The sequence below is a fragment of the Notothenia rossii genome (genome assembly GCF_949606895.1).
Source record: "Notothenia rossii genome assembly, chromosome: 1".
NCBI classification, from domain to species: domain Eukaryota; kingdom Metazoa; phylum Chordata; class Actinopteri; order Perciformes; family Nototheniidae; genus Notothenia; species Notothenia rossii.
The window spans coordinates 95651607-95676429 of record NC_136912.1 but is presented as its reverse complement, the minus strand read 5'-3'; the positions used below and the strand labels follow the sequence as shown (position 1 = coordinate 95676429).

The window sequence follows — 24823 nt, the reverse complement described above, 5'->3', positions numbered from 1 at the left end:
CCTATACTGAACTCTAACGTGTTTGTTACCTACGCTGATCTCTAACGTGTTTGTTACCTACGCTGAACTCTAACGTGTTTGTTACCTACGCTGAACTCTAACGTGTTTGTTACCTACGTTGAACATATTGTGGGTGCAATAACGAAGCATCCGAGACAGTGGGCTTTCATTTAACGGACACTCCCATTGGAGGCGTGGCTTTATTTATACACACCATTGAACTTTAACCTGGTTCGCTATTGGCTTCCAGTCATGCACAACAAATCACAAACACAAATTAGTAACACATTTACCCGAATGTTAACAACAAGAATATGTTTTGGTTAAAAGGGAAAATGGTTCTTTTAAAAAAAGTTTTAGTTGGACAAAAAGCTGGGTTGTGAACCTAAAGTGTAAGTTTTGCGTTGATTAAAAACACCTTCTCCTGCACCTTAAGAGCAATCCAGATACTTCTGTTGATTTTTAGTTATTGGTTTTAGACCACTTCAACATACTGGAGTATAATGACATACGATGTGTTGTGCCCAACCTGAAAGCAATATACAAATCAAAGACACTTTCCTGATATGATGAAATGGTTTAGAGGGACTGCCCCTTCACCACCAGCCCAACCTGGAATTGCATTTGTCAAAAATCTCCATGACGTTCTATGTGGACACTTAAACCCTTCGTATGTTTTTCACAGTAACTGTGTGGGCTGTTCCATTCGGGAGCCGGTCTCCAAAAAACTAAATGTAGAGAAAGCACAATGAACTCCAATGAATCAAAGTTATATCTCATTTCTATCATTGATTATGTTGTGTGAGGATCCTTCACATAAAAGCTATCTGACATGTTCTGGTTTCCATACCTGTTTAACAAGTTCATTGATGGTTCCATCGCTGACCTCCCCAAAGGTACTCATTCTCACTTGTAGTTGTGCCAGGCCTGTATGTGATTAAAAAACATAAGTAGGACATGTGAAGGCCAATTTTATAATCATACCCTTTCATGAAAATAACATTATTGCGAAATACTCATATATTTAATATACTATTGATCCCCGTAATCATACAAATACATTTGAACTCCATGAAACTGTGGCTTATAGCCATTATAATGTTCTAAAATAAAAAGTGGGAGAGCTACACCTGGGGTCAAAGTGGATTTTATTATGTTTCTTTCTTAATGTGAGCTTCACTTAATGCCTTTGGCCATATTTAAAACATTCTACCATTAATTCCTGCGTAACAGACATGAAATCAAAATGTAAAAATAATAGTTTGAGTCCAAACCTTGGGTTGGTGGTTCTCCAGTAGTTGGTGGGATACGGGGAGTTGGAGGAGCTGAAGTGTTTAGAGCCACTGCTGTGGTTACTGCAGTTGTAGGGGCTACAGTAGTGGTGGCTGAAGTTGTAGGTGCAGTTGTAGCTGAGAATGGACTTGCTGTAAAAACAGACATATCAATATTATGTTAATATGTATCAGTGCCGAAACCAAAAGCATAACGTTTCCATTTTTTATGAAAAACACTTGTGCCAGTTTTACAATAAGATCAATAATGAAGGGCTTACAACAATATGTTTGTTCTGAAGTTTCTTAGGAAAAAGTATTCTTACATCTAATAACGATTTATTTACAAAAAATGACATTAAACAATACACAACTGGAAACAGAAAATCGTTAAAGTAGTGTTCATTCATTTTATCTTTACCTACATTTTTTCCGTAGCTACATACTTTTGTTAGTAAATTATCTAAATACCAAGCATGCACAGCAAATGTTATTCAAAATGGATTAAAAACGTATTGGAGAGAAACATTGTGTTGTGTTTACTTACATATAAGTTGGACTGAATTTGGATTTATGCTCACGTCGAAGGTATTGTTGGAATTATTCAAAGCTTCTACTAAGGTTTGAACAACTTCATTGTTCTGTGGGAGATCTGCAAGAGGAGTAGTGCTGTTGAACACAACTCCTATTTCTGCTTCAGTTCCGCTAAATGCTAAAGAGCTGTTTCATAACATCAAACGAAAAAAGAAAACAATTATGATCTGAAAGACTCTGTCTGTTGCCTTGTGTCGCCTGATGTACATGTATCACTATCAACACTAAAAAATTTGTCATTTTGAGACTCAAATCCGGAAACAAAAATATTTTTTTTTACCTGAACCTTTTCACCTTGCAGTGGGAAAATGTGTTTACAAACTTTGCTTTGTAAATCTTAGAACACTGAAAAAAAAGCAACATTGAAAGACTTTTAGTCACTTTTGTCACAATATTCTTAAAATAAAAATTCAGAGATACTAAAATCTAGGGGATATAACAAAAAAAACATTCACCGTTGATAAAAGTCGAATTTCTAATTCTTTGTATTCAAGGGCTGTGTTGTTATTATAAGCATTAATAAATGGATCTCCGGATATCTCTGCTGTGATGACGTACGTTGGAGCAGCAGCAGTTGTAGGTGCAGCAGTTGTAGGTGCAGCAGTTGTAGGTGCAGCAGTTGTGAGTGCAGCAGTTGTAGGTGCAGCAGTTGTGGGTGCAGCAGTTGTAGGTGCAGCAGTTGTAGGTGTTGCAGTTGTAGGTGCAGCAGTTGTGGGTGCAGCAGTTGTAGATGCAGCAGTTGTAGGTGTTGCAGTCGTGGGTGTAGCAGTTGTGGGTGTAGCAGTTGTGGGTGCAGCAGTTGTAGGTGTTGCAGTCGTGGGTGTAGCAGTTGTGGGTGTAGCAGTTGTGGGTGCAGCAGTTGTAGGTGTTGCAGTCGTGGGTGTAGCAGTTGTGGGTGCAGCAGTTGTGGGTGCAGCAGTTGTAGGTGTTGCAGTCGTGGGTGTAGCAGTTGTGGGTGCAGCAGTTGTGGGTGTTGCAGTTGTGGGTGCAGCAGTTGTGGGTGTAGCAGTTGTGGGTGCAGCAGTTGTAGGTGCAGCAGTTGTAGGTGCAGCAGTTGTGGGTGTAGCAGTTGTGGGTGCAGCAGTTGTAGGTGCAGCAGTTGTGGGTGTAGCAGTTGTGGGTGCAGCAGTTGTAGGTGCAGCAGTTGTGGGTGCAGCAGTTGTAGGTGTTGCAGTTGTGGGTGTTGCAGTTGTAGGTGCAGCAGTTGTGGGTGTAGCAGTTGTGGGTGCAGCAGTTGTAGGTGCAGCAGTTGTGGGTGCAGCAGTTGTAGGTGCAGCAGTTGTGGGTGCAGCAGTTGTAGGTGCAGCAGTTGTGGGTGTTGCAGTTGTGGGTGTAGCAGTTGTAGGTGCAGCAGTTGTGGGTGTTGCAGTTGTTGGTGCAGCAGTTGTGGGTGTTGCAGTTGTTGGTGCAGCAGTTGTAGGTGCAGCAGTTGTGGGTGCAGCAGTTGTAGGTGCAGCAGTTGTGGGTGTTGCAGTTGTGGGTGTAGCAGTTGTAGGTGCAGCAGTTGTGGGTGTTGCAGTTGTTGGTACAGCAGTTGTGGGTGTTGCAGTTGTTGGTGCAGCAGTTGTGGGTGTAGCAGTTGTGGGTGTAGAAGTTGTGGGTGCAGCAGTTGTGGGTGCAGCAGTTGTAGGTGCAGCAGTTGTGGGTGCAGCAGTTGTGGGTGCTGCAGTTGTGGGTGTTGCAGTTGTAGGACTTGTAGTTATGGGAACAGCTGTTGTAGGGGCTACAGTAATGGGGGCTGCACTTGTCGGAACTACAGTAGTTGCTTTTGGAAAACAGAACCAATGAGGAAGTGTTAGAAACATCCAAAAAGTGTACATCGTTTGTTCAACTTAGATAAAACATCTCAGGAGCTATTTTCCGTGTTTGATTTCTCATGGTCCTCAAAAATTACTAAATGTTTTATTTAGTCCAATTAAGTCAATGTTTTATTTTCCACTTAATTCCTTATTTGTGACCTTTTTATTCTATACCCGTAAACTTAAGACTTGACAACCAGGGTGCCAAAAGCAGCAGAGAGCACAAATACAATTTATCTGAGTTATTGTGACATCTGTGCCCAAATCATATCACAGGTGTCCGTGTGATGAACATGTGTCCTAACCAGATTGTACTCCAATAGCAGCACTAGTGCGTCCAGGGGTACTTTGGAGCACTGCACGTGGTACGTAAGATCATTTAAAAATGTTCATTAAAAAACAGTACCTAATAATAGTACCTAAAAACGATACGATCGTGAACTGCCATAAACTGTCAAGGACAATCAGGAAATGTATAAATAAACAAAGGATCAATAACGCTGTAAACATTGAGGCCCAAAGTTAAACAGAAGCCCATGTTTTTCATTAAATTGATCGATAACCTCATCTAAAACTTACATGCTAACTTAATTTCCCTACTTTAAATAATAATGTACTGACATTTTTTAAAACATTTAGTTTTTCCAAGGATAGTAACTTGTCCTGTGGTCATATCGCGAACGATATGCATAACAACACAGTTAAATTACAGTAAGTAGAGCGAAGGTACAGTTGAACTGACACAATGTTTTGGGAGGTAATCATTACAAACATATGGTTTAGTTTCCATACACACTGCAGTCCTTTATCTGAGATGCTCTTCCCAGGGATTTCGAGGATTGAGGTGGCTTTGTGCACATTTCAAACCCTGAGCACCTGCATATAGACGACACCATCAGGAGCTGGAGTTAGTTTAAGGATCAAATACTATGCTGGACTTTTTTATATGCAATTTTTTGTTTTCTGCGCTTTTGATTTAGAAAATAAAAACTGTTTGGGATTTTAATATTGATCACAAACACATAAAGCTCTAATGTTTGAAATATGATAGGTTCAATATTTAGCATTTCTATTAAATGCTTTTTATGCTCTTGTTTGACGGGCCTAATGTAAAAAATAACCACAGCAAATGAACCAGCCTTTATTTAACCACATTTTAAATGACAAAATAGCTTTTTATTTTTATATTTTAAGACAAGGCTCATCGTTTTTTATTTATAATGTATATATACATTTACATTTATTGTAATTGACTATTGTCTTTAAAGGTAGGGTAGGTAATTCACTTCAGATACACTTGTTGTTATATTCCATGGAATGCTCTTAACATCCCGATAGCAATGAATATCTGAAGTGCTTTGACAAAAAACTCAAACAAAAAGTCATCTGTGGAAGAAGCCGTGGCGCTGTAAAAAGCACGACCAATCATCTGAGCCGGCTAAAGTAACTGGATGGCCTACCTGCCTGTCTGCCTTCCATCTGTGCACAAACTAATCTCGTGCCCTCATTGGTCATGTGCGCGTTCGTGTGTGTTGGAGGAGGGGCTCTGTAAGGAAGTCTGAAGGAAGGGGCAGATTTTTTTCGGCTGCGTACTTTCAGATTCTAGCGCACTCGAGCTGGTTTCTCCATTCTTACCTACCCCACCTTTAATGTATAACAATAGGTGGTTATAACAGAAAACAATATATTTGTATTTTGTGAAACACAAAATTAATTACTGAAGACTGCTCTGGTACATTAAGACATATTTCAAAGTAAAATACCAGCAATCATAGCCAAAAAAAACAAACTTGAATAGTTAGTTTGTCCAGAAGCTGCGTTTAAATATCCAAACAAAATTAACCAGCATGGAATTTTTATTTCCATCATGACCTATGTTACTCTTCAAAACTCCTGGTAGGCCTACAGTGAAAAAGTATTGCTTTTAATTTGCGGATTACTCCTCCCTCAGCTATGGAGGGAGTGACAGAGCATTACTGACAGACACTACTTCCATTATTTTACAAGCAAAAGTTATTTACTGAACATGTTTACAGTATTCCTCACAGAAAGTTTAAAAATAATTGAAACATCTTAAACTGTCAAACTAATGTTGTCAACATCCATAGGATTCTGATACACCACTGAGGATGTTCTTGATTTCGGGAAATGAGATGACGATCATCACTGGTGTTTAAATAGTTTAAATAGTTATGTGTCATTTCCAGTTACCCATAACAGGAAACTTGTCAAGGTTGTCAAACTAGGTACAACAAAGGCAAGAGTGGAGAAACCAGCTCGAGTGTGCTAGAATTTGAAAGTACACAGCCGAAAAAAATCTGCCTCTTCCTCACAGAGCCCCTCCTCCAACACACACGAACACGCACATGACCAATGAGGGCACGAGATCAGTTTGTTTACAGATGGAAGGCTGACAGGCAGGTAGGCCATCCAGTTACTTTAGCCGGGCCGGCTCAGACGATTGGTCGTGCTTTTTACAGAACTACGGCTTCCACAGATGATATTTTTTAATGTATTTTTTGTCAAAGCATTTAATTTATTCATTGCTATCGGGATGTTAAGAGCATTCCATGGAATATAAAGTGTTTCTGAAGTGAACTACATACCCCATCTTTAATGGCACAAACCTGATTCAATAGTCTTCCTCCAAATGTAGAGCATGGGGATTGGTTGACGGATGCCTCCTAAGAATGTCTTTAAGGGTTCAGATTGTGGGTTTGAGCTCCCTAATGCACTATGCAATTAAAAAAGGTATTTAAGGAAGAAACATACAAAACATTATAGCCATAAAAAATATAAATTGAATAGTTACTTTGTCCGGAAGCTGCATAAAAATGTCCTAGCAAAAAGATCCAGCAAAGTATTTTAATTTCCATCGTTGCAGATGTTACTTCCAACAACTCCCTGCTAAGAGAAATATTGCAATGATTGCAAGTTGTTTGTGATTCAGTCCTCACTCAGCATTAGAGGGAGGGACTACGTTTTGGCAGAGTTATTTCCATATTCCATATAACCTGAAAAACCAGGTGACACACGCACACGTTGACAGAATATAGGACACTACAAACGAAACCATAAAACACATCATACAATTGAATAAATCCACATGATGTATTTTTAATAGAGTGATATTTGGTTCTACCCAAAACAATAAACCTGCTAGCTAACTAGCCAAAACTCAGTAACAGAATGTGGGCAACACGTTCTTCTCCACAGCCGCGCGCAACCCTGTCTCCTAAAATTTACGTTCCCACAGAACTAAACTGCATTCTCAATTACATTTAGCAAGAAACGTATTTTCTCCCACGTTACGTTCGTTTTGAACGTATCTCAAATACGTTTATTTTCTACATATCTTCTAGAAACATATTTTCTCCCACGTTACGTTTCTTATGAACGTATCTTAAATACGTTTATTTTCTACACATCTTTGCCATTTAGTGTCTTGTTTATAATAATGATAATAGTCATTTATAAATATTATTTTGGAGCACACATTTGAAATCTACGGAGCCCCTAAAGGGACATGGAAAAAAAAAAATGGAGAGAGAAAAAAAATAAAGTCAGGAAAACGGATTCGTTTCTCGTGCGCACGAGAAACAAATCCGTTTTCCTGACTTAATTTTTTTTGAGAAAGTTACATATGGACCAAGGAGGAAGTGGAACACACATTAGACAACCATTTCATTGCAGACTGTTATGTTTACGTGGGGAAATGACAGAGCATACATTATTTGAGATAGACTATATTTTGAAGTCAGACTTAATTTTATTGACATTTCGGCCAGGGGTGTAGAGCTATTGGTTTAAGCACAGGATTGACAAAACAGGAGAGTTTGTAAACCAGTCTGCTTTGATCTATGAATTAATGTCCGTGACTTGCAGAGTACCTGCTTCCCCCGCAGCTTTTTTATAGGGAAACAAACACTCAGAACACACACACAGAGCCAGTGGCGGACTTTTTTTTTCATGTCCCTTTGTTTAGGGGCTCCGTAGAAATCAGTAGGCGAGGCTGTCATTTCGCCAGCTGTTACTCTCATGAGCGAGGTAGAAAATAATAGTTTTAACATGCCAAAAAGCTGCTGTGTCGTTTATTGCACCTCAAACATTAAAACAAATCCAGAGTTACGTGTTTCTGTACTTCCTCTAAGAAGAAAGGACAGTAACAGAAGAGCTCTGTGGCTTCAGGCTTGATCGCCGTTCAAATAACAGCGTTGGTTTTCCCAAAAGTGGGCGGGGCTGGAAAGTGACGTAGATTTTACTCTCATCTATTATTCAAAACCATTCTATTTATTCTAACGTAAATTACATGCCAGTGTTTTATCTTTTTATTTATTTGTTTTTATTTTAAATCGTTTAATTTCTGACTTTTTTCCCATCTGTGAGGAAAATAAATGGGGCTTAGAGCCTCAAAATACTGAAATCTGTATTTTTTAAAATCTTTTTTTCCTTCTAATTTGTTATTATTTTCTAAATAACACACTGATATTTACTCAAAAATAACACACAATTATCCTTGTTTTTTCGTTTAATTCTATAATCTTGGGCTTTTTAGCATACCTTTTAGCCGTAAGTACGTTTATTTTCAACATATCTTTGCCATTTAGTGTCTTGCTTATAATAATGATAGTAGTCATTTATAAATATCATTTTAGAGCACACATTTGAAATCAGTAGGCGAGGCTGTAATTTCTCCAGCTGTTATTCTCATGAGCGAGGCAGAAAATAATAGTTTTAACATGCCAAAAAGCTGCTGTGTCGTTTATTGCACCTCAAACATTAAAACAAATCCAGAGTTACATGTTTCTGTATTTCCTCTAAGAAGAAAGGACAGTAACAGAAGATCTCTGTGACGCCAGATGTGGTGTTGTTAATGCGATATGATATCCGGAAAAAAAATCAGGTTAGGATGGCCGAAGACACTACACTACCCATATTCCCCAGCTATCGTTTGGGACTACAGTCCCGTTGACAAACCCCGTGTTTAATCTTCAAGCTCTGTGATTGGATGTTGGAGTGGCAGTACACCAAGGTTACGCCGAGCCTCAAGCTCTTTGAAATGGAACCAAACCACGGCAGACTATTCAAAACTGGACTCGAACGCCCCCCCAGAACTACACATGCTGGCTGTCGTGTTTCGCAACATGTTCTCTATGGCACGTCTCTACTGGGAATTGTAGTTTTAAAGACGTTTTATTTTTTCCCAAAATTAGAAGTTGACAGTATTAAACTGTGTACAGCCCTGGATGTTTAGGCGATAGGAAACACATTGGTGTGTACAAATTTAAAACATGTAATTACTAAAAGGGTAAAAATCGCTTGTGTCCATAATGCGCAGCATTAATATATACCCACATAGCAGCTCATTGTTACTTTGTAATTCTACTCCACTACAATTCAGAGGTTAACCTGGTATTTTTACTCCACTACATTTATTTTAGTTACTTTGCAGATTCTGATTAATGATGTGAAATATAAACAACCCTTAAAGCAGACTTTAGTTACACCAGAGTACAATTCAGAGATAAGTGATTGTCAAGTGCCAACAATCAGGAGAGATATTTGATAGTTGGTGCTTGAGAAGACTGAACATTTATCTGCAGATCTCTATAAAGTATATTAATTACTCGTTATTCTCTACTAATAGTTAATTAAAGACTGTATAATTGCTATTTTGCACATCCCTTTCAAGATTTCAAGATGTTATAGACGAACTACAAGCCAGTACAGCAGCAGGGTCGCACGACTTCAACGTCACGCCAACTTAAGATCGTTTCAACTGACTTGCACTGAAACTGCACTTTGAACACTTTCAATATATTAACATTTTAAACTGTATACCCCGGTTATCTAGGCCCTTTTTGTTTTGTTTCATGTATACCACGTTTGTCTAGGCCCTTTTTGTTTTGTTTTATGTATACATGTTAAACTGTGGGAAACGATATTTCTGGATGTATAACACATGTAGAATTTTTGACAATAAAGCTGAATTTGACTTTCGCGTGCTTGCATATTTTAACAAAGCTTTTCATTTTAGCCACACTGAATTTAACTAGAAGTCATGGCTGTGTCAATTACCAGTCTGATATCGTTTTACAAAGATGACAAGAAGAATGTAGATAGAGGAGAGAACCACTACAAGTCAGGACACGTAAATCATTGCAGCCTAGATGAAGGTGTGCTCACCGGTGTTGTCAGGGCTAGCATGAGGGACAAGGTTTATAGTTTCGGTGAGTAGTGATAGCAAGAGTACCGTTAACCTAGAGTTAATTTATTCACATTAATTCCCATCAACAAATCAATTGTATGTGTCACATGAAATCTTTATTAGGCAAGGCAAGGCAAGTTTATTTATATAGCACTTTTCAACACAAGGCAATTCAAAGTGCTTTACAAAAAATGAAAGACATTCAGAAAATGGCATTTAAAATCAGTCATTAAAAAGAAATGCTAATAAAATAAACATTAAAAGAAAAAACACATGGATAAAAGTTACAGTGCAGTCTAAGATATGAATAGTTCAATTAAAAGCAGCGACAAAAAGAAAAGTCTTCAGCCTGGATTTAAAAGTAGTCTTCGTTGCAGCGGACCTGCAGGTTTCTGGGAGTTTGTTCCAGATGTTTGGAGCATGATAACTGAACACTGCTTCTCCATGTTTAGTTCTGACTCTGGGGACAGAAAGCTGACCAGTCCCTGAAGACCTGAGAGATCTGGATGGTTCATCATTTAGCAGGAGGTCAGAAATGCATTTTGGGCCTAATCCATTCAGTGCTTTATAAACAGCAGCAGTATTTAGAAATCTATTCTTTGACACACAGGAAGCCAGTGTAAAGACTTCAGAACAGGAGTGATCCACTTTCTCAGTGTTAGTGAGGAACCAGAGTAAAGACTTCAGAGCAGGAGTGATGTGATCCACTTTCTTAGTGTTAGTGTGCACTGCACCTCCAAGGTGTGCAATACATTATTGCGCAATCTATGCCTGTGAGCGTGCTGTGCGAGCCGAGATGATGTGTGTGTGCGAAGTTGAACCTTTTCATATTTAAGTTTGTAGCAAGTAGAGGGCTGCTGCTGTGTGTATGTGTGTGCGTGCCGGCGCGTGCGTGTTAGTTTTAAAGACCCCCATAGAGCTCAGTTTATAACTCGAACCCTGTTCCTAAGCTAAATGGACTATTCGACTGCAGCCCAGACCTTTTCAAAAAAGCCTTTCAGGAAGCCTGCCTCTCACGTCCAGTGGCGGTTCTAGACCAATTTGACTGGGGGGGCCAGGCTGGGGCTAGTTATTTTCTGAGGGGGGCACAATAAATGCAGGACGAAAAAGACAAAGACAGTATGAAGTAATTGCGCATTCACTTAAGAAAACAATGCAATACAGTTCTTGGTATTTGTTTCATTACACATTATTATATGCTTACCTTTAACCTTTGTGTGCTGTTTGGGTCTGTTGGACCCGTTTTCAGTGTTTACTCAAATAAAATGTATGCAATTTAATTATTTTAACCTGCTTTATTTGGGGGTGGACCTAACCTTCTTTATGGGGGTCCGGGGGCATGCAGCCCCGGGAAGATTTATTTTGAAATGTTGAAGTGAAATGCATCAATCTGGTGCACTTTGAGCACAAAATGAATTTATGGATACAGCTCTCAACACTCAGATGAAAGGGAGCTGTATACTTTTCAATAATCCCAAAATCTTTAGAATATGATCACAACCAATAAAAAATCATTTAAACTTGTTTATTCTTATCTTATGTTACCTAGTTAGCATTCTTTCTTTTTATTTATGCATATTTGATTAATCACTCCCCTTTCAAAAAATTGGAATGATTTGTGTGTGCTCTCTATAGCTCTCTCTCTCTCTGTCTCGCTCGCTCACAGAGGCTGTGTGCTCCTCCGTGGCGATGACGGCTTGCGTTAAAAAAAACAAAAACATATTTGTAAAGTGGGGGCTATTGAGGGCTTGGAGATCCCTGCTCTAATGGGTCCGACTAGAATGACAAATTATTTTAACTTCCGCCTATTCCGTCAGCCAAGAAATCGTTTTAATCGTAAACTTTTTTTTTTCATTTTTAGGGGGGCCACAGAGGTGTCCAAAGTCAGTGCTAGGGGGGCACTGGCCCCCCCTGGCCCCCCCTAGAACCGCCCCTGCGTCCAGGGAACCTTAATCATACATAAGGAACATGTAGGAAATCTGATATATTTATATTTCACCCCCGAATGACTCCTGTGAGGATTGCCCACAGTTTTGAGTGTAGATAAGTCGCCTTAGGTCAAAGTTACTGGTGATTTAATGAACATACTTTCAGCTCTAACGTGTTTGTTACCTACGCTGAACTCTAACGTGTTTGTTACCTACGCTGAACTCTAACGTGTTTGTTACCGATACTGAACTCTAACGTGTTTGCTACCTACACTGAACTCTAACGTGTTTGTTACCTACGCTAAACTCTAACGTGTTTGTTACCTATACTGAACTCTAACGTGTTTGTTACCGATACTGAACTCTAACGTGTTTGCTACCTACACTGAACTCTAACGTGTTTGTTACCTACGCTAAACTCTAACGTGTTTGTTACCTATACTGAACTCTAACGTGTTTGTTACCGATACTGAACTCTAACGTGTTTGCTACCTACGCTAAACTCTAACGTGTTTGTTACCTACGCTGAACTCTAACGTGTTTGTTACCTATACTGAACTCTAACGTGTTTGTTACCTATACTGAACTCTAACGTGTTTGTTACCTATACTGAACTCTAACGTGTTTGCTACCTACGCTAAACTCTAACGTGTTTGTTACCTATACTGAACTCTAACGTGTTTGCTACCTACGCTAAACTCTAACGTGTTTGTTACCTACACTGAACTCTAACGTGTTTGTTACCTACGCTGAACTCTAACGTGTTTGTTACCTATGCTGAACTCTAACGTGTTTGTTACCTACGCTGAACTCTAACGTGTTTGTTACCTACACTGAACTCTAACGTGTTTGTTACCTACGCTGAACTCTAACGTGTTTGTTACCTACGCTGAACTCTAACGTGTTTGTTACCTACGTTGAACTCTAACGTGTTTGTTACCTACGCTGAACTCTATTGTGTTTGTTACCTATACTGAACTCTAACGTGTTTGTTACCTACGCTGAACTCTAACGTGTTTGTTACCTATACTGAACTCTAACGTGTTTGTTACCTACGCTGAACTCTAACGTGTTTGTTACCTACACTGAACTCTAACGTATTTGTTACCTATGCTGAACTCTAACGTATTTGTTACCTACGCTGAACTCTAACGTGTTTGTTACCTACGCTGAACTCTAACGTGTTTGTTACCTACGCTGAACTCTAACGTATTTGTTACCTACGCTGAACTCTAACGTATTTGTTACCTACGCTGAACTCTAACGTGTTTGTTACCTACGCTGAACTCTAACGTGTTTGTTACCTACGCTGAACTCTAACGTGTTTGTTACCTACGATGAACTCTAACGTGTATGTTACCTACGATGAACTCTAACGTGTTTGTTACCTACGCTGAACTCTAACGTGTTTGTTACCTACGATGAACTCTAACGTGTATGTTACCTACGATGAACTCTAACGTGTTTGTCACCTACGCTTAACTCTAACGTGTTTGTTACCTACGCTAAACTCTAACGTGTTTGTTACCTATACTGAACTCTAACGTGTTTGTTACCGATACTGAACTCTAACGTGTTTGCTACCTATACTGTACTCTAACGTGTTTGTTACCTATGCTGAACTCTAACGTGTTTGTTACCTACACTGAACTCTAACGTGTTTGTTACCTACGTTGAACATATTGTGGGTGCAATAACGAAGCATCCGAGACAGTGGGCTTTCATTTAACGGACACTCCCATTGGAGGCGTGGCTTTATTTATACACACCATTGAACTTTAACCTGGTTCGCTATTGGCTTCCAGTCATGCACAACAAATCACAAACACAAATTAGTAACACATTTACCCGAATGTTAACAACAAGAATATGTTTTGGTTAAAAGGGAAAATGGTTCTTTTAAAAAAAGTTTTAGTTGGACAAAAAGCTGGGTTGTGAACCTAAAGTGTAAGTTTTGCGTTGATTAAAAACACCTTCTCCTGCACCTTAAGAGCAATCCAGATACTTCTGTTGATTTTTAGTTATTGGTTTTAGACCACTTCAACATACTGGAGTATAATGACATACGATGTGTTGTGCCCAACCTGAAAGCAATATACAAATCAAAGACACTTTCCTGATATGATGACATGGTTTAGAGGGACTGCCCCTTCACCACCAGCCCAACCTGGAATTGCATTTGTCAAAAATCTCCATGACGTTCTATGTGGACACTTAAACCCTTCGTATGTTTTTCACAGTAACTGTGTGGGCTGTTCCATTCGGGAGCCGGTCTCCAAAAAACTAAATGTAGAGAAAGCACAATGAACTCCAATGAATCAAAGTTATATCTCATTTCCATCATTGATTATGTTGTGTGAGGATCCTTCACATAAAAGCTATCTGACATGTTCTGGGCTCCATACCTGTTTAACAAGTTCATTGATGGTTTCATCGCTGACCTCCCCAAAGGTACTCATTCTCAGTTGTAGTTGTGCCAGGCCTGTATGTGATTAAAAAACATAAGTAGGACATGTGAAGGCCAATTTTATAATCATACCCTTTCATGAAAATAACATTATTGCTAAATACTCATATATTTAATATACTATTGATCCCCGTAATCATACAAATACATTTGAACTCCATGAAACTGTGGCTTATAGCCATTATAATGTTCTAAAATAAAAAGTGGGAGAGCTACACTTGGGGTCAAAGTGGATTTTATTATGTTTCTTTCTTAGTGTGAGCTTCACTTAATGACTTTGGCCATATTTAAAACATTCTACCATTAATTCCTGCGTAACAGACATGAAATCAAAATGTAAAAATAATAGTTTGAGTAAAAACCTTGGGTTGGTGGTTCTCCAGTAGTTGGTGGGATACGGGGAGTTGAAGTGTTTATAACCACTGTTGTAGGTGCAGCAGTTGTAGGTGATGCAGTCGTAGGTGCAGCAGTTGTGGGTGCAGTAGTTGTGGGTGCAGCAGTTGTGGGTGCAGCAGTTGTGGGTGCAGCAGTTGTGGGTGCAGCAGTTGTGGGTGCTGCAGTTGTGGGTGCAGCAGTTGTGGGTGCAGCAGTCGTAGGTGCAGCAGTCGTGGGTGCTGTAGTTGTGGGGGCAGCAGTCGTAGGTGCAGCAGTCGTGGGTGCTGCAGTTGTGGGTGCTGCAGTTGTAGGTGCTGCAGTTGTAGTTGCGGGTGCAGCAGTTGTAGGTGCTGTAGTTGTAGTTGTGGGTGCTGCAGTTGTAGTTGCGGGTGCTGTAGTTGTAGTTGTGGGTGCAGCAGTTGTAGGTGCTGTAGTTGTAGTTGTGGGTGCTGCAGTTGCGGGTGCAGCAGTTGTAGGTGTTGTAGTTGTAGTTGTGGGTGCTGCAGTTGTAGTTGCGGGTGCAGCAGTTGCGGGTGCAGCAGTTGTAGGTGCTGTAGTTGTAGTTGCGGGTGCAGCAGTTGTGGGTGCTGCAGTTGTAGGTGCTGCAGTTGTAGTTCCGGGTGCAAAAGTTGTAGGTGCTGCAGTTGTGGGTGCAGCAGTTGTGGGTGCAGCAGTTGTGGGTGCTGCAGTTGTGGGTGCAGTAGTTGTGGGTGCTGCAGGTGCGGGTGCTGCAGTTGTGGGTGAGGCAGTTGTAGGTGCTGCAGTTGTGGGTGAGGCAGTTGTAGGTGCTGCAGTTGTAGGTGCTGCAGTTGTAGTTGCGGGTGCAAAAGTTGTAGGTGCTGCAGTTGTGGGTGCAGCAGTTGTGGGTGCAGCAGTTGTGGGTGCTGCAGTTGTGGGTGCTGCAGTTGTAGGTGCTGCAGTTGTAGTTGCGGGTGCAGCAGTTGTAGGTGCTGCAGTTGTAGGTACTGTAGTTGTAGTTGCGGGTGCAAAAGTTGTAGGTGCTGCAGTTGTGGGTGCAGTAGTTGCGGGTGCAAAAGTTGTAGGTGCTGCAGTTGTGGGTGCAGCAGTTGTGGGTGCAGCAGTTGTGGGTGCAGCAGTTGTGGGTGCTGCAGTTGTGGGTGCTGCAGTTGTAGGTGCTGCAGTTGTAGTTGCGGGTGCAGCAGTTGTAGGTGATGCAGTTGTAGGTACTGTAGTTGTAGTTGCGGGTGCAAAAGTTGTAGGTGCTGCAGTTGTGGGTGCAGCAGTTGTGGGTGCAGCAGTTGTGGGTGCTGCAGTTGTGGGTGCAGTAGTTGTGGGTGCTGCAGGTGCGGGTGCTGCAGTTGTGGGTGAGGCAGTTGTAGGTGCTGCAGTTGTGGGTGAGGCAGTTGTAGGTGCTGCAGTTGTGGGTGCTGCAGTTGTGGGTGCTGCAGTTGCGGGTGCTCCAGTTGCGGGTGCTGCAGTTGCTGGCGAAGCAGTAGTTGTAGGGGCTGCAGTTGTGGGTGCTGCAGTTGTGGGTGCTGCAGTTGCGGGTGCTGCAGTTGTAGGTGCTGCAGTTGCTGGCGAAGCAGTAGTTGTAGGGGCTGCAGTAATGGGGGCTGCACTTGTCGGAACTACAGTAGTTGCTTTTGGAAAACAGAACCAATGAGGAAGTGTTAGAAACATCCAAAAAGTGTACATCGTTCGTTCAACTTAGATAAAACATCTCAGGAGCTATTTTCCATGTTTGATTTCTCATGGTCCTCAAAAATTACTAAATGTTTTATTTAGTCCAATTAAGTCAATGTTTTATTTTCCACTTAATTCCTTATGTGTGACCTTTTTATTCTATACCCGTAAACTTAAGACTTGACAACCAGGGGGTCAAAAGCAGCAGAGAGCACAAATACAATTTATCTGAGTTATTGTGACATCTGTGCCCAAATCATATCACAGGTGTCCGTGTGATGAACATGTGTCCTAACCAGATTGTACTCCAATAGCAGCACTAGTGCGTCCAGAGGTACTTTGGAGCACTGCACGTGGTACGTAAGATCATTTAAAAATGTTCATTAAAAAACAGTACCTAATAAAAACGATACGATCGTGAACTGCCATAAACTGTCAAGGACAATCAGGAAATGTATAAATAAACAAAGGATTAATAACGCTGTAAACATTGAGGCCCAAAGTTAAACAGAAGCCCATGTTTTTCATTAAATTGATCGATAACCTCATCTAAAACTTACATGCTAACTTAATTTCCCTACTTTAAATAATAATGTACTGAATTTTTTTTAAACATTTAGTTTTTCCAAGGATAGTAACTTGTCCTGTGGTCATATCGCGAACGATATGCATAACAACACAGTCAAATTACAGTAAGTAGAGCGAAGGTACAGTTGAACTGACACAATGTTTTGGGAGGTAATCATTACAAACATATGGTTTAGTTTCCATACACACTGCAGTCCTTTATCTGAGATGCTCTTCCCAGGGATTTCGAGGATTGAGGTGGCTTTGTGCACATTTCAAACCCTGAGCACCTGCATATAGGCGACACCATCAGGAGCTGGAGTTAGTTTAAGGATCAAATACTATGCTGGACTTTTTTATATACCATTTTTAGTTTTCTGCGCTTTTGATTTAGAAAATAAAAACTGTTTGGGATTTTAATATTGATCACAAACACATAAAGCTCTAATGTTTGAAATATTGTTTGAATGGGCCTAATGTAAAAAAATAACCACAGCAAATGAACCAGCCTTTATTTAACCACATTTTAAATGACAAAATAGCTTTCTATTTTTAGATTTTAAGACAAGGCTCATCGTTTTTTATTTATAATGTATATATACATTTACATTTATTGTAATTGACTATTGTCTTTAAAGGTAGGGTAGGTAATTCACTGCAGAAACACTTGTTGTTATATTCCATGGAATGCTCTCAACATCCCGATAGCAATGAATATCTGAAGTGCTTTGACAAAAAACTCTAACAAAAAGTCATCTGTGGAAGCCGCTCTGTAAAAAGCACGACCAATCATCTGAGCCGGCTAAAGTAACTGGATGGCCTACCTGCCTGTCTGCCTTCCATCTGTGCACAAACTTATCTCGTGCCCTCATTGGTCATGTGCGCGTTCGTGTGTGTTGGAGGAGGGGCTCTGTAAGGAAGTCTGAAGGAAGGGGCAGATTTTTTTCGGCTGCGTACTTTCAGATTCTAGCGCTGGTTTCTCCATTCTTACCTACCCTACCTTTAATATAGATAACAATATGTGGTTATAACAGAAAACAATATATTTGTATTTTGTCAAACACAAACTTAATTACTGAAAACTAACATGTCTACAGTCTGCTCTGGTACATTAAGGCATATTTGAAAGTAGAATACCAGCAATCAAGCCAAACAAAACAACTTGAATAGTTACGTTGTCCAGAAGCTGCGTTTAAATATCCAAACACAATCAACCAGCATGGAATTTTTATTTCCATGATGACCTATGTTACTCTTCAAAACTCCTGGTACAGTGAAAAAGTATTGCTTTTAATTCTAGGATTACTCCTCTATGGAGGGAGACACAGAGGATTACTGACAGACACTACTTCCATTATAGTGAATTCATTGCAATGTATACAAGCAAAAGTTATTTACTGAACATGTTTACAATATTCTTCACAGAAAGTTTAAAAATAATTAAAACATCTTAAACTGTCAAACTCCACTGAGGATGTTCTTGGGTCCGTGTACTTTTTGTCAGTTTGATTTTTAGCCAAAAAACGAAAATACCAGCCTTTTTCCCGTTTTTCCGTTTTGTATTTAAAACGAAAAAACGGGAAACCAAAGCCGTTTTCCGGTTTTTGTTGTCTGAATCCAAAGACGGATAACGAGAAAACCTAATAAAAAAAAGTCTGTACGTTTTGTTAGTTTGATTTTTCGTTTGAACCAAAAAACCGAAAAATACCAGCCTTTTTTCGTTTTAAATCAAAAACGAAAAAAGGGAGAAAAACTGAGAATAATGTCATTGTAATTCAAATACTAAAACTACACACTCATCATGTCTCATACACACATCATCTCATCATTTCTATATCTTGCTTAAACCCACAGTGTGTAAAACCAGGCCCGGTAGAGAGCATGGCTGGGATGTCCGCAATCCAAAGCAGAGAACAATGTCAGAGAAAGTAAAGTGAGAGATTAGTAGTTACGTGAAAGTAAGCTATGCACACAGAATAGTGTATGTGTTGATGTCTCTGGTTGATGAGAGCTGAGAGCTGCTGGATCTGTCTGCCCTCAAAGTGGATCTACAAGGACTTCACTGCTGCTTCTGCACCATAGGTATCCCTGTGAGGTGCCACTGGTGGACTCTGCTCTCGGTAAAGTTCAAGCCGGCAGTCCTTTGTCATATGAACATCACCATGACAACTAGAAGTCACCACCATGCTCCACCACGACCAGATCTACCACTGTCTGGCTACAGACTACAACCTGCATGCGTTTTTTGTTGTTGTTGTGAAGACCAACAGCTGCCCTTAAGGGGGTAGTTCTGGTCTTTTGAAGTGGGGTAGTATGTGGTATATATCCATAACAGTAGTCGTGTGGAGAAACATACAGGAGCCCCGGCACAGCAGAGCCATGTACTGCTGAGGACGTGGGCAAAAGCATCATTTATTTTATCCACCCAAAAAAGCTATATCAGTTTAAGTGTACGTTATTTAATGCTAAAAAATAGCGAGGTGGTCCTTCATTTTTGGGGGGATAAAATAGGTTTTGCTGCTGTGTTTTTTAGAAAAATGTGATTATTTGTGGCCTATTACAGCTTTGTGCAATTACCAAGACACAAACTGGTACTTTTGGCACAATTATTAAACTCAAGTTGCCTTACATCTATTGAACAGATATGCTAAATCATAAGCACATCGTCTGCTTTACACTAAGTTTGATATTCCAAAATACACTTTTTGCAAATAACTACTCACTCTTATTTAGCCTACATTAGATACGTTATTTAAAACCAACACAGACTGAAATACCACACTCAATTATCAAGCCCCTGCACCCAGAATGCTATGTTAAAATTAGATCACTTAGAAACCTGAGCTTGAACACTTTGTTGTGCACAACAATGGAGGCCACTTTTGGAGAGAGAGTTAGAGGAAGAGGTAAATGCAATATACTGTATTATGTCTTCAGTACCATACAGCAACTATGTTCATGTCATCTTCACTCTCAGTAAAGTCATTGTGTCTGATACATGTTATGAGTATTGAGAATAAACCTATTTGTGTGTTTCCACATTGCATGTGTTCATTCATAGTCCATATTTATAGCGTGCTACAAAGGAAAATGCCTAAAACTTTGACTTGAATGTCTTGTTTATTAATCAACTAATGTAGGCTACAGTGTTTGAATTCAGTTCATGTAAGCCTTACTATTTTGAGCGTCTAGTGATTATGGCCTGCATGTCTTTCTGTTCTAACTCAGCTGTCAGCTTTTTAGCAGTTTAGACAAACATCACATTCATAATGTAGACTAGTTGGACAAAATAATGCTTAACAACTGTTCCATTACTGAGTGAACTGTTTTAGGGGTCGACTGTACGATATATTGTTCTCCCGCTTGCTGCTGGGTGCAGGTGAAAGTGGGGTGACAGTTCTGTTCACATCGCTGACATTTGTCACAGGTAAATCTGGCAGGTTTGCAACAAACATGACGTTGTTCAATGGTTGTCACACAGCGACAAGCTGGACACTGGATTTGCCGACACAGTACAAACCGGAAGTCAGCGAAATAAAGTTATGCACAGAGCTTGCATACTTGTATTAATCTCTATAAACGCATATCTGCATGTGAATGCAGAAATAAACATATCCTCGTCAGCATGGGTGCCGGAAGCAGGGGGGCCAAGGGTCGTCAGACTTCTGGGTCTTTTACAGCATTGCCATTACATCCTCGTGTCTTTTATTTTGAAATATGTTCTTTAACTTCCGGTCCACCGGACTGCTTTTCTTCATTCTTCAATACAAAACGGAAAATTGAATGAAGTTGTTATCAAAAACCAAAATCAGACCGTTTTTTTAATTAGGTCTTCTTGTTATCCGTTTTTTGATTCACACAACAACAACAACAACAACAACAACAACAACAACAACAACAACAACAACAACAACAACGGGGAAACGGCTTTGGTTTCCCGTTTTTTCGTTTTTGATTTAAAACGAAAAAAGGCTGGTATTTTCATTTTTTGGTTAAAACGAAAAATCAAACTAACAAAACGTACACTTACCTTTTTTTAATTATGTTTTGTCGTTATCCGTCTTTGGGTTCAGACAACAACAACGGGAAAACGGCTTTGGTTTTCCGTTTTTTCGTTTTAAATAAAAAACGAAAAAAGGCTGGTATTTCCGTTTTTTGACTTTTGGTTTAAACGAAAAATCAAACTGACAAAACGTACACGGACTTTCTTGGTTCCTCATCATTGTGAGGTGTTTACATAGTTTAAATAGTTATGTGTCATTACTATTGTCAAAGTTAACCCATAACAGGAAACTTTTCAAGGTTGTCAAACTAGGTACAACAAAGGTAAGAATGTAGAAACCAGCTGGAGTGCGCTAGAATTTGCACAAGATAAGTTTGTGCACAGATGGAAGGCTGACAGGCAGGTAGGCCATGCAGTTATTTTAGCCGGGCCGGCTCAGATTATTGGTCGTGCTTTTTACAGCGCTACGGCTTCCACTGATAACATTTTTTAAAGTATTTGTTGTCAAAGCATTTAATTTATTCATTGCTATCGGGATGTTAAGAGCATTCCATGGAATATAAAGTGTTTCTGAAGTGAACTTCATACCCCACCTTTAATGGCACAAACCTGATTCAATAGTCTTCCTCCAAATGTAGAGCATGGGGATTGGTTGACGGATGCCTCCTAAGAATGTCTTTGAGGGTTCAGATTGTGTGTTTGAGCTTCCTAATGCACTATGCAATTAAAAAAAGTATTTAAGGAAGAAACATACAAAACGTTATAGCCATAAAACAGGGCTTGACATTATAAATGGCACGCTGGCCCGGAAGCACTATTTAGACACCCTGGGCCAGCATAACGTACTTTCACACTTGCCCGCTCGGGCCACTAAAAATATTGCTTTAAAAAAAAGAATTGTCCTGTGGTATTGGTATTTTGACTAGCAATTTAGTTAAATTGTTTCGTTTATCAACGCTACAACATAGCGTTTTGTGATTCGGTTGCCGTTGTTGGGTGAAAAGCAAACAGCTGTTTGCTGCGGAGCGCAGCGCGCGCAGGCTCCCGCGAGCGGGAGCGCGCTCGTTCACTACAGACTATCGCGCCACCTAACCATTCGCCATTAATGTTTTTAATACCAGCGGTAACCGGCCAAGCGCCGGGCAAAAAACAATCTTCAAATAAAAGAAAGTCACCGGAGGAGTTAAAGGAGAGTGACAGGGAGTATGAGAAGAAGAGGGAGAGAACGTTTCAGCCAGCTTGATCGATGGAGTTGGCTTCTAGTGGTGCAGTGACGCGTCCTAAAACCCTTTTATAATCTATCGATTAGATTTATGATTCGAAAATTATAAAAGTAGGGTAGACATGTGGAGATTATCCGGCTAAACAAAACGTGCATTTATCAAACAGGTTCGTTTTCCACAGACCTTATTTCCAGCTATTTTCCAAAACCCTTTGGAGAAATCCCATTGCTTTTTGTCGAGGGAACCAGCAGCTTACTGTACTTCCTGGTTTTAGGACGCGTCACTGCACCTCCCAATATGATGCCAATATAAACAAGGTCTTCTGTCGGCTCTGTACATCAATGCCGACCTATGCTGACAAGTAAGTGAAGAGTATAACATATAAAGGTATTGGCTTTAGGGAAATGTCCCAGCAGTTTAGGATAATGAAGGTTCTAATCTAATCTACTACACAGCCATTACATTTCTAACTCCTAATGACAGGAAGGCAGAAAGTGAATTATACAAATAATAATACTCATAATAATAGCAGACATTTTTTAACAATGACCAAAATATCATTATTTTAATAAACCAAATATGAACAATTGAGGAAAAGGAGGAAGAACTGATGATTCAAATGTTGTAGTACAAGTAGTAATGTAGTGAGTGCATAAATTACTATTGCAACACATGTGTTAATTTTCTTCTATATAAGTCGATTTTTTTTTTGGTTACAATGGGGGGGGGGGGGGGGGGGGGGGCAGTGATAATACAATTCCAACGGCCTGGAGGGCCAGTGGCATTTTACCCTTAATGTCTAACCCAAAAATATAAATTGAATAGTTACTTTGTCCGGAAGCTGCATAAAAATGTCCGAGCAAAAAGATCCAGCAAAGTATTTTAATTTCCATTGTTGTAGATGTTACTTCCCAAAACTCCCTGCCAAGAGAAATATTGCAATGATTGCAAGTTGTTTGTGATTCAGTCCTCACTCAGCATTGGAGGGAGTGACTACGTTTTGGCAGAGTTATTTCCATATTTCCATATAACCTGAAAAACCAGGTGACACACGCACACGTTGACAGAATATAGGACACTACAAACGAAACCATAAAACACATCATACAATTGAATAAATCCACATGATGTATTTTTAATAGAGTGATATTTGTTTTTAATACATTTTCCAATTGCAAGACACTGTTACTATGATTTAAACACATTGCAAAACATTTGCCAACCCATATATTAATAGACATTATTTTCAACAAATATAAATACAGAAGAACCTGTAGGGTGTAATTTATACTTGTATTCATTTGAATGCATGGAAGCAAAACATATTTACTAAAAACATACAATATTCCTCACAGAAACAGAACATTTCTAAACTTCACTGCACATCTTGGTTTCATGCTGTAAACACTCTGGCTGGCATCAGGTTACAATTCATTAGAGCACATGTGTCCAACTCAAGGCCCGGGGGCCAAACCAGGCCCTTGGTGGATTTCATTTCGGCCCTCAGGATAATTTCTAATTCCTATTAGATCTGGCCCTCCGGTATATTGGACGCACACCTTCTCTCCATCCTGAGGGTCTCCTCCGCTCAGAGCCTGAGCCCAAACATTGATGACCTTGCACCCAAGATGAGATGCCAAGTATCTGAGCTAGCATCACAGAGCAGCACACTAAGTTTAATGGATGTAGCTTTGTTAGTTCCAGGTTTAACAAAGTACCCAGCAGCCCCAGCGCCTCCATGTGACCTAACAGAGAGGACTGCACACACCTGACAGGTGAGAGAGGAACAACAAACCCAACTCTGAACACATTTGAGTTTTTAAAGAAAGTTGTTTAATTGAATCCCTGTGGTTTTCAGCTCAGAGGCCTGTACGACGAATCTAGTTCAACCTGTCCTGGATATGTTTTGAGTTATCCGGTTGACTTAATCCAAAACAAAGCCGCTCTCGCTAAACTGTCATACAACGCAGGCTATCAACTCGTTCGCTCAAGCCAGCCGTGTCCTATCTAGTTAGGAGCGCGTTCACATGAAAGGGGTGGTATCTGGAGCATTCGACCAATCACAAACATGGAGAAGCGTACTGACAGCGCAGCGTCATACTTCCTGAATGAAAAGTCAACTATAATATTAGACATATGAAGAAGTTAAACTTTAAACATCCATGACTTAAACACTTGATCCAGGATCAAAGCCACATAGCTGCACCTGCAAGGGGAATACAGCTGGTAACAGAACAAGTGTTTGAATGCGTACATGAACAGGTTTATGATATCACTGCCCCGTCTAAGACACCATCTGACTTTCATTACATTTGACTCGAGTGTTTCCTCAACTTAATGTGTTGCTTCAAATAATCCTTCTGCATACAGGATGTGACACTGTGAGTGTTGCACGGCCAGATACGGCTCAGCTGACTCAGATAAGGAGATGATACATTATGATGTGATATGCCGCGGACTGTACTTAATGTTACTCTGATCCGGTTACTTATGTTGTGGCAGATATTTAAGTAAGCTTTCTTAACGCTAATGTTCTAATAGTCAGATTGCTCTGAAGATGGGAGGTGATATTCTATTAATGTTCACGTTCACACAGTCGGTGATTTCTGCCGGCCGTCTTTCCTGCAACGGCAGCTTTTCTGTATTTCCTTTCTCCTGTAATATGACCTGATCGCTTTAAACTCCGCACACTGAGCTCTGATTGGTCAGCAGGCAGTGCTTTCACTGAGTTGAGCTCTTAGCCT

General features: G+C 40.1%; 2 protein-coding genes across 2 annotated transcripts; both read right to left on the bottom strand.

The window, feature by feature from the left end:
* Positions 1-164: 164 nt before the first annotated feature.
* Positions 165-24300, bottom strand: LOC307042814 (uncharacterized protein). Its single transcript, XM_079686957.1, has 6 exons — positions 22909-24300; positions 2146-2210; positions 1819-1991; positions 1275-1424; positions 851-927; positions 165-728 (listed from the first exon to the last, which is right to left on the bottom strand). The coding sequence occupies exons 1-6, from the start codon at positions 22924-22926 to the stop codon at positions 660-662; spliced, it is 552 nt and encodes a 183-aa protein (XP_079543083.1). The 5' UTR covers positions 22927-24300; the 3' UTR covers positions 165-659.
* Positions 13520-19813, bottom strand: LOC307045078 (uncharacterized protein; the record flags this gene model as incomplete). The annotated part of the gene is made up of 4 exons (XM_079690578.1): positions 13520-14083; positions 14206-14282; positions 14630-16243; positions 19794-19813. The coding sequence occupies 3 exons, from the start codon at positions 19811-19813 to the stop codon at positions 14231-14233; spliced, it is 1686 nt and encodes a 561-aa protein (XP_079546704.1). The 3' UTR covers positions 13520-14083; positions 14206-14230.
* Positions 24301-24823: the final 523 nt, after the last annotated feature.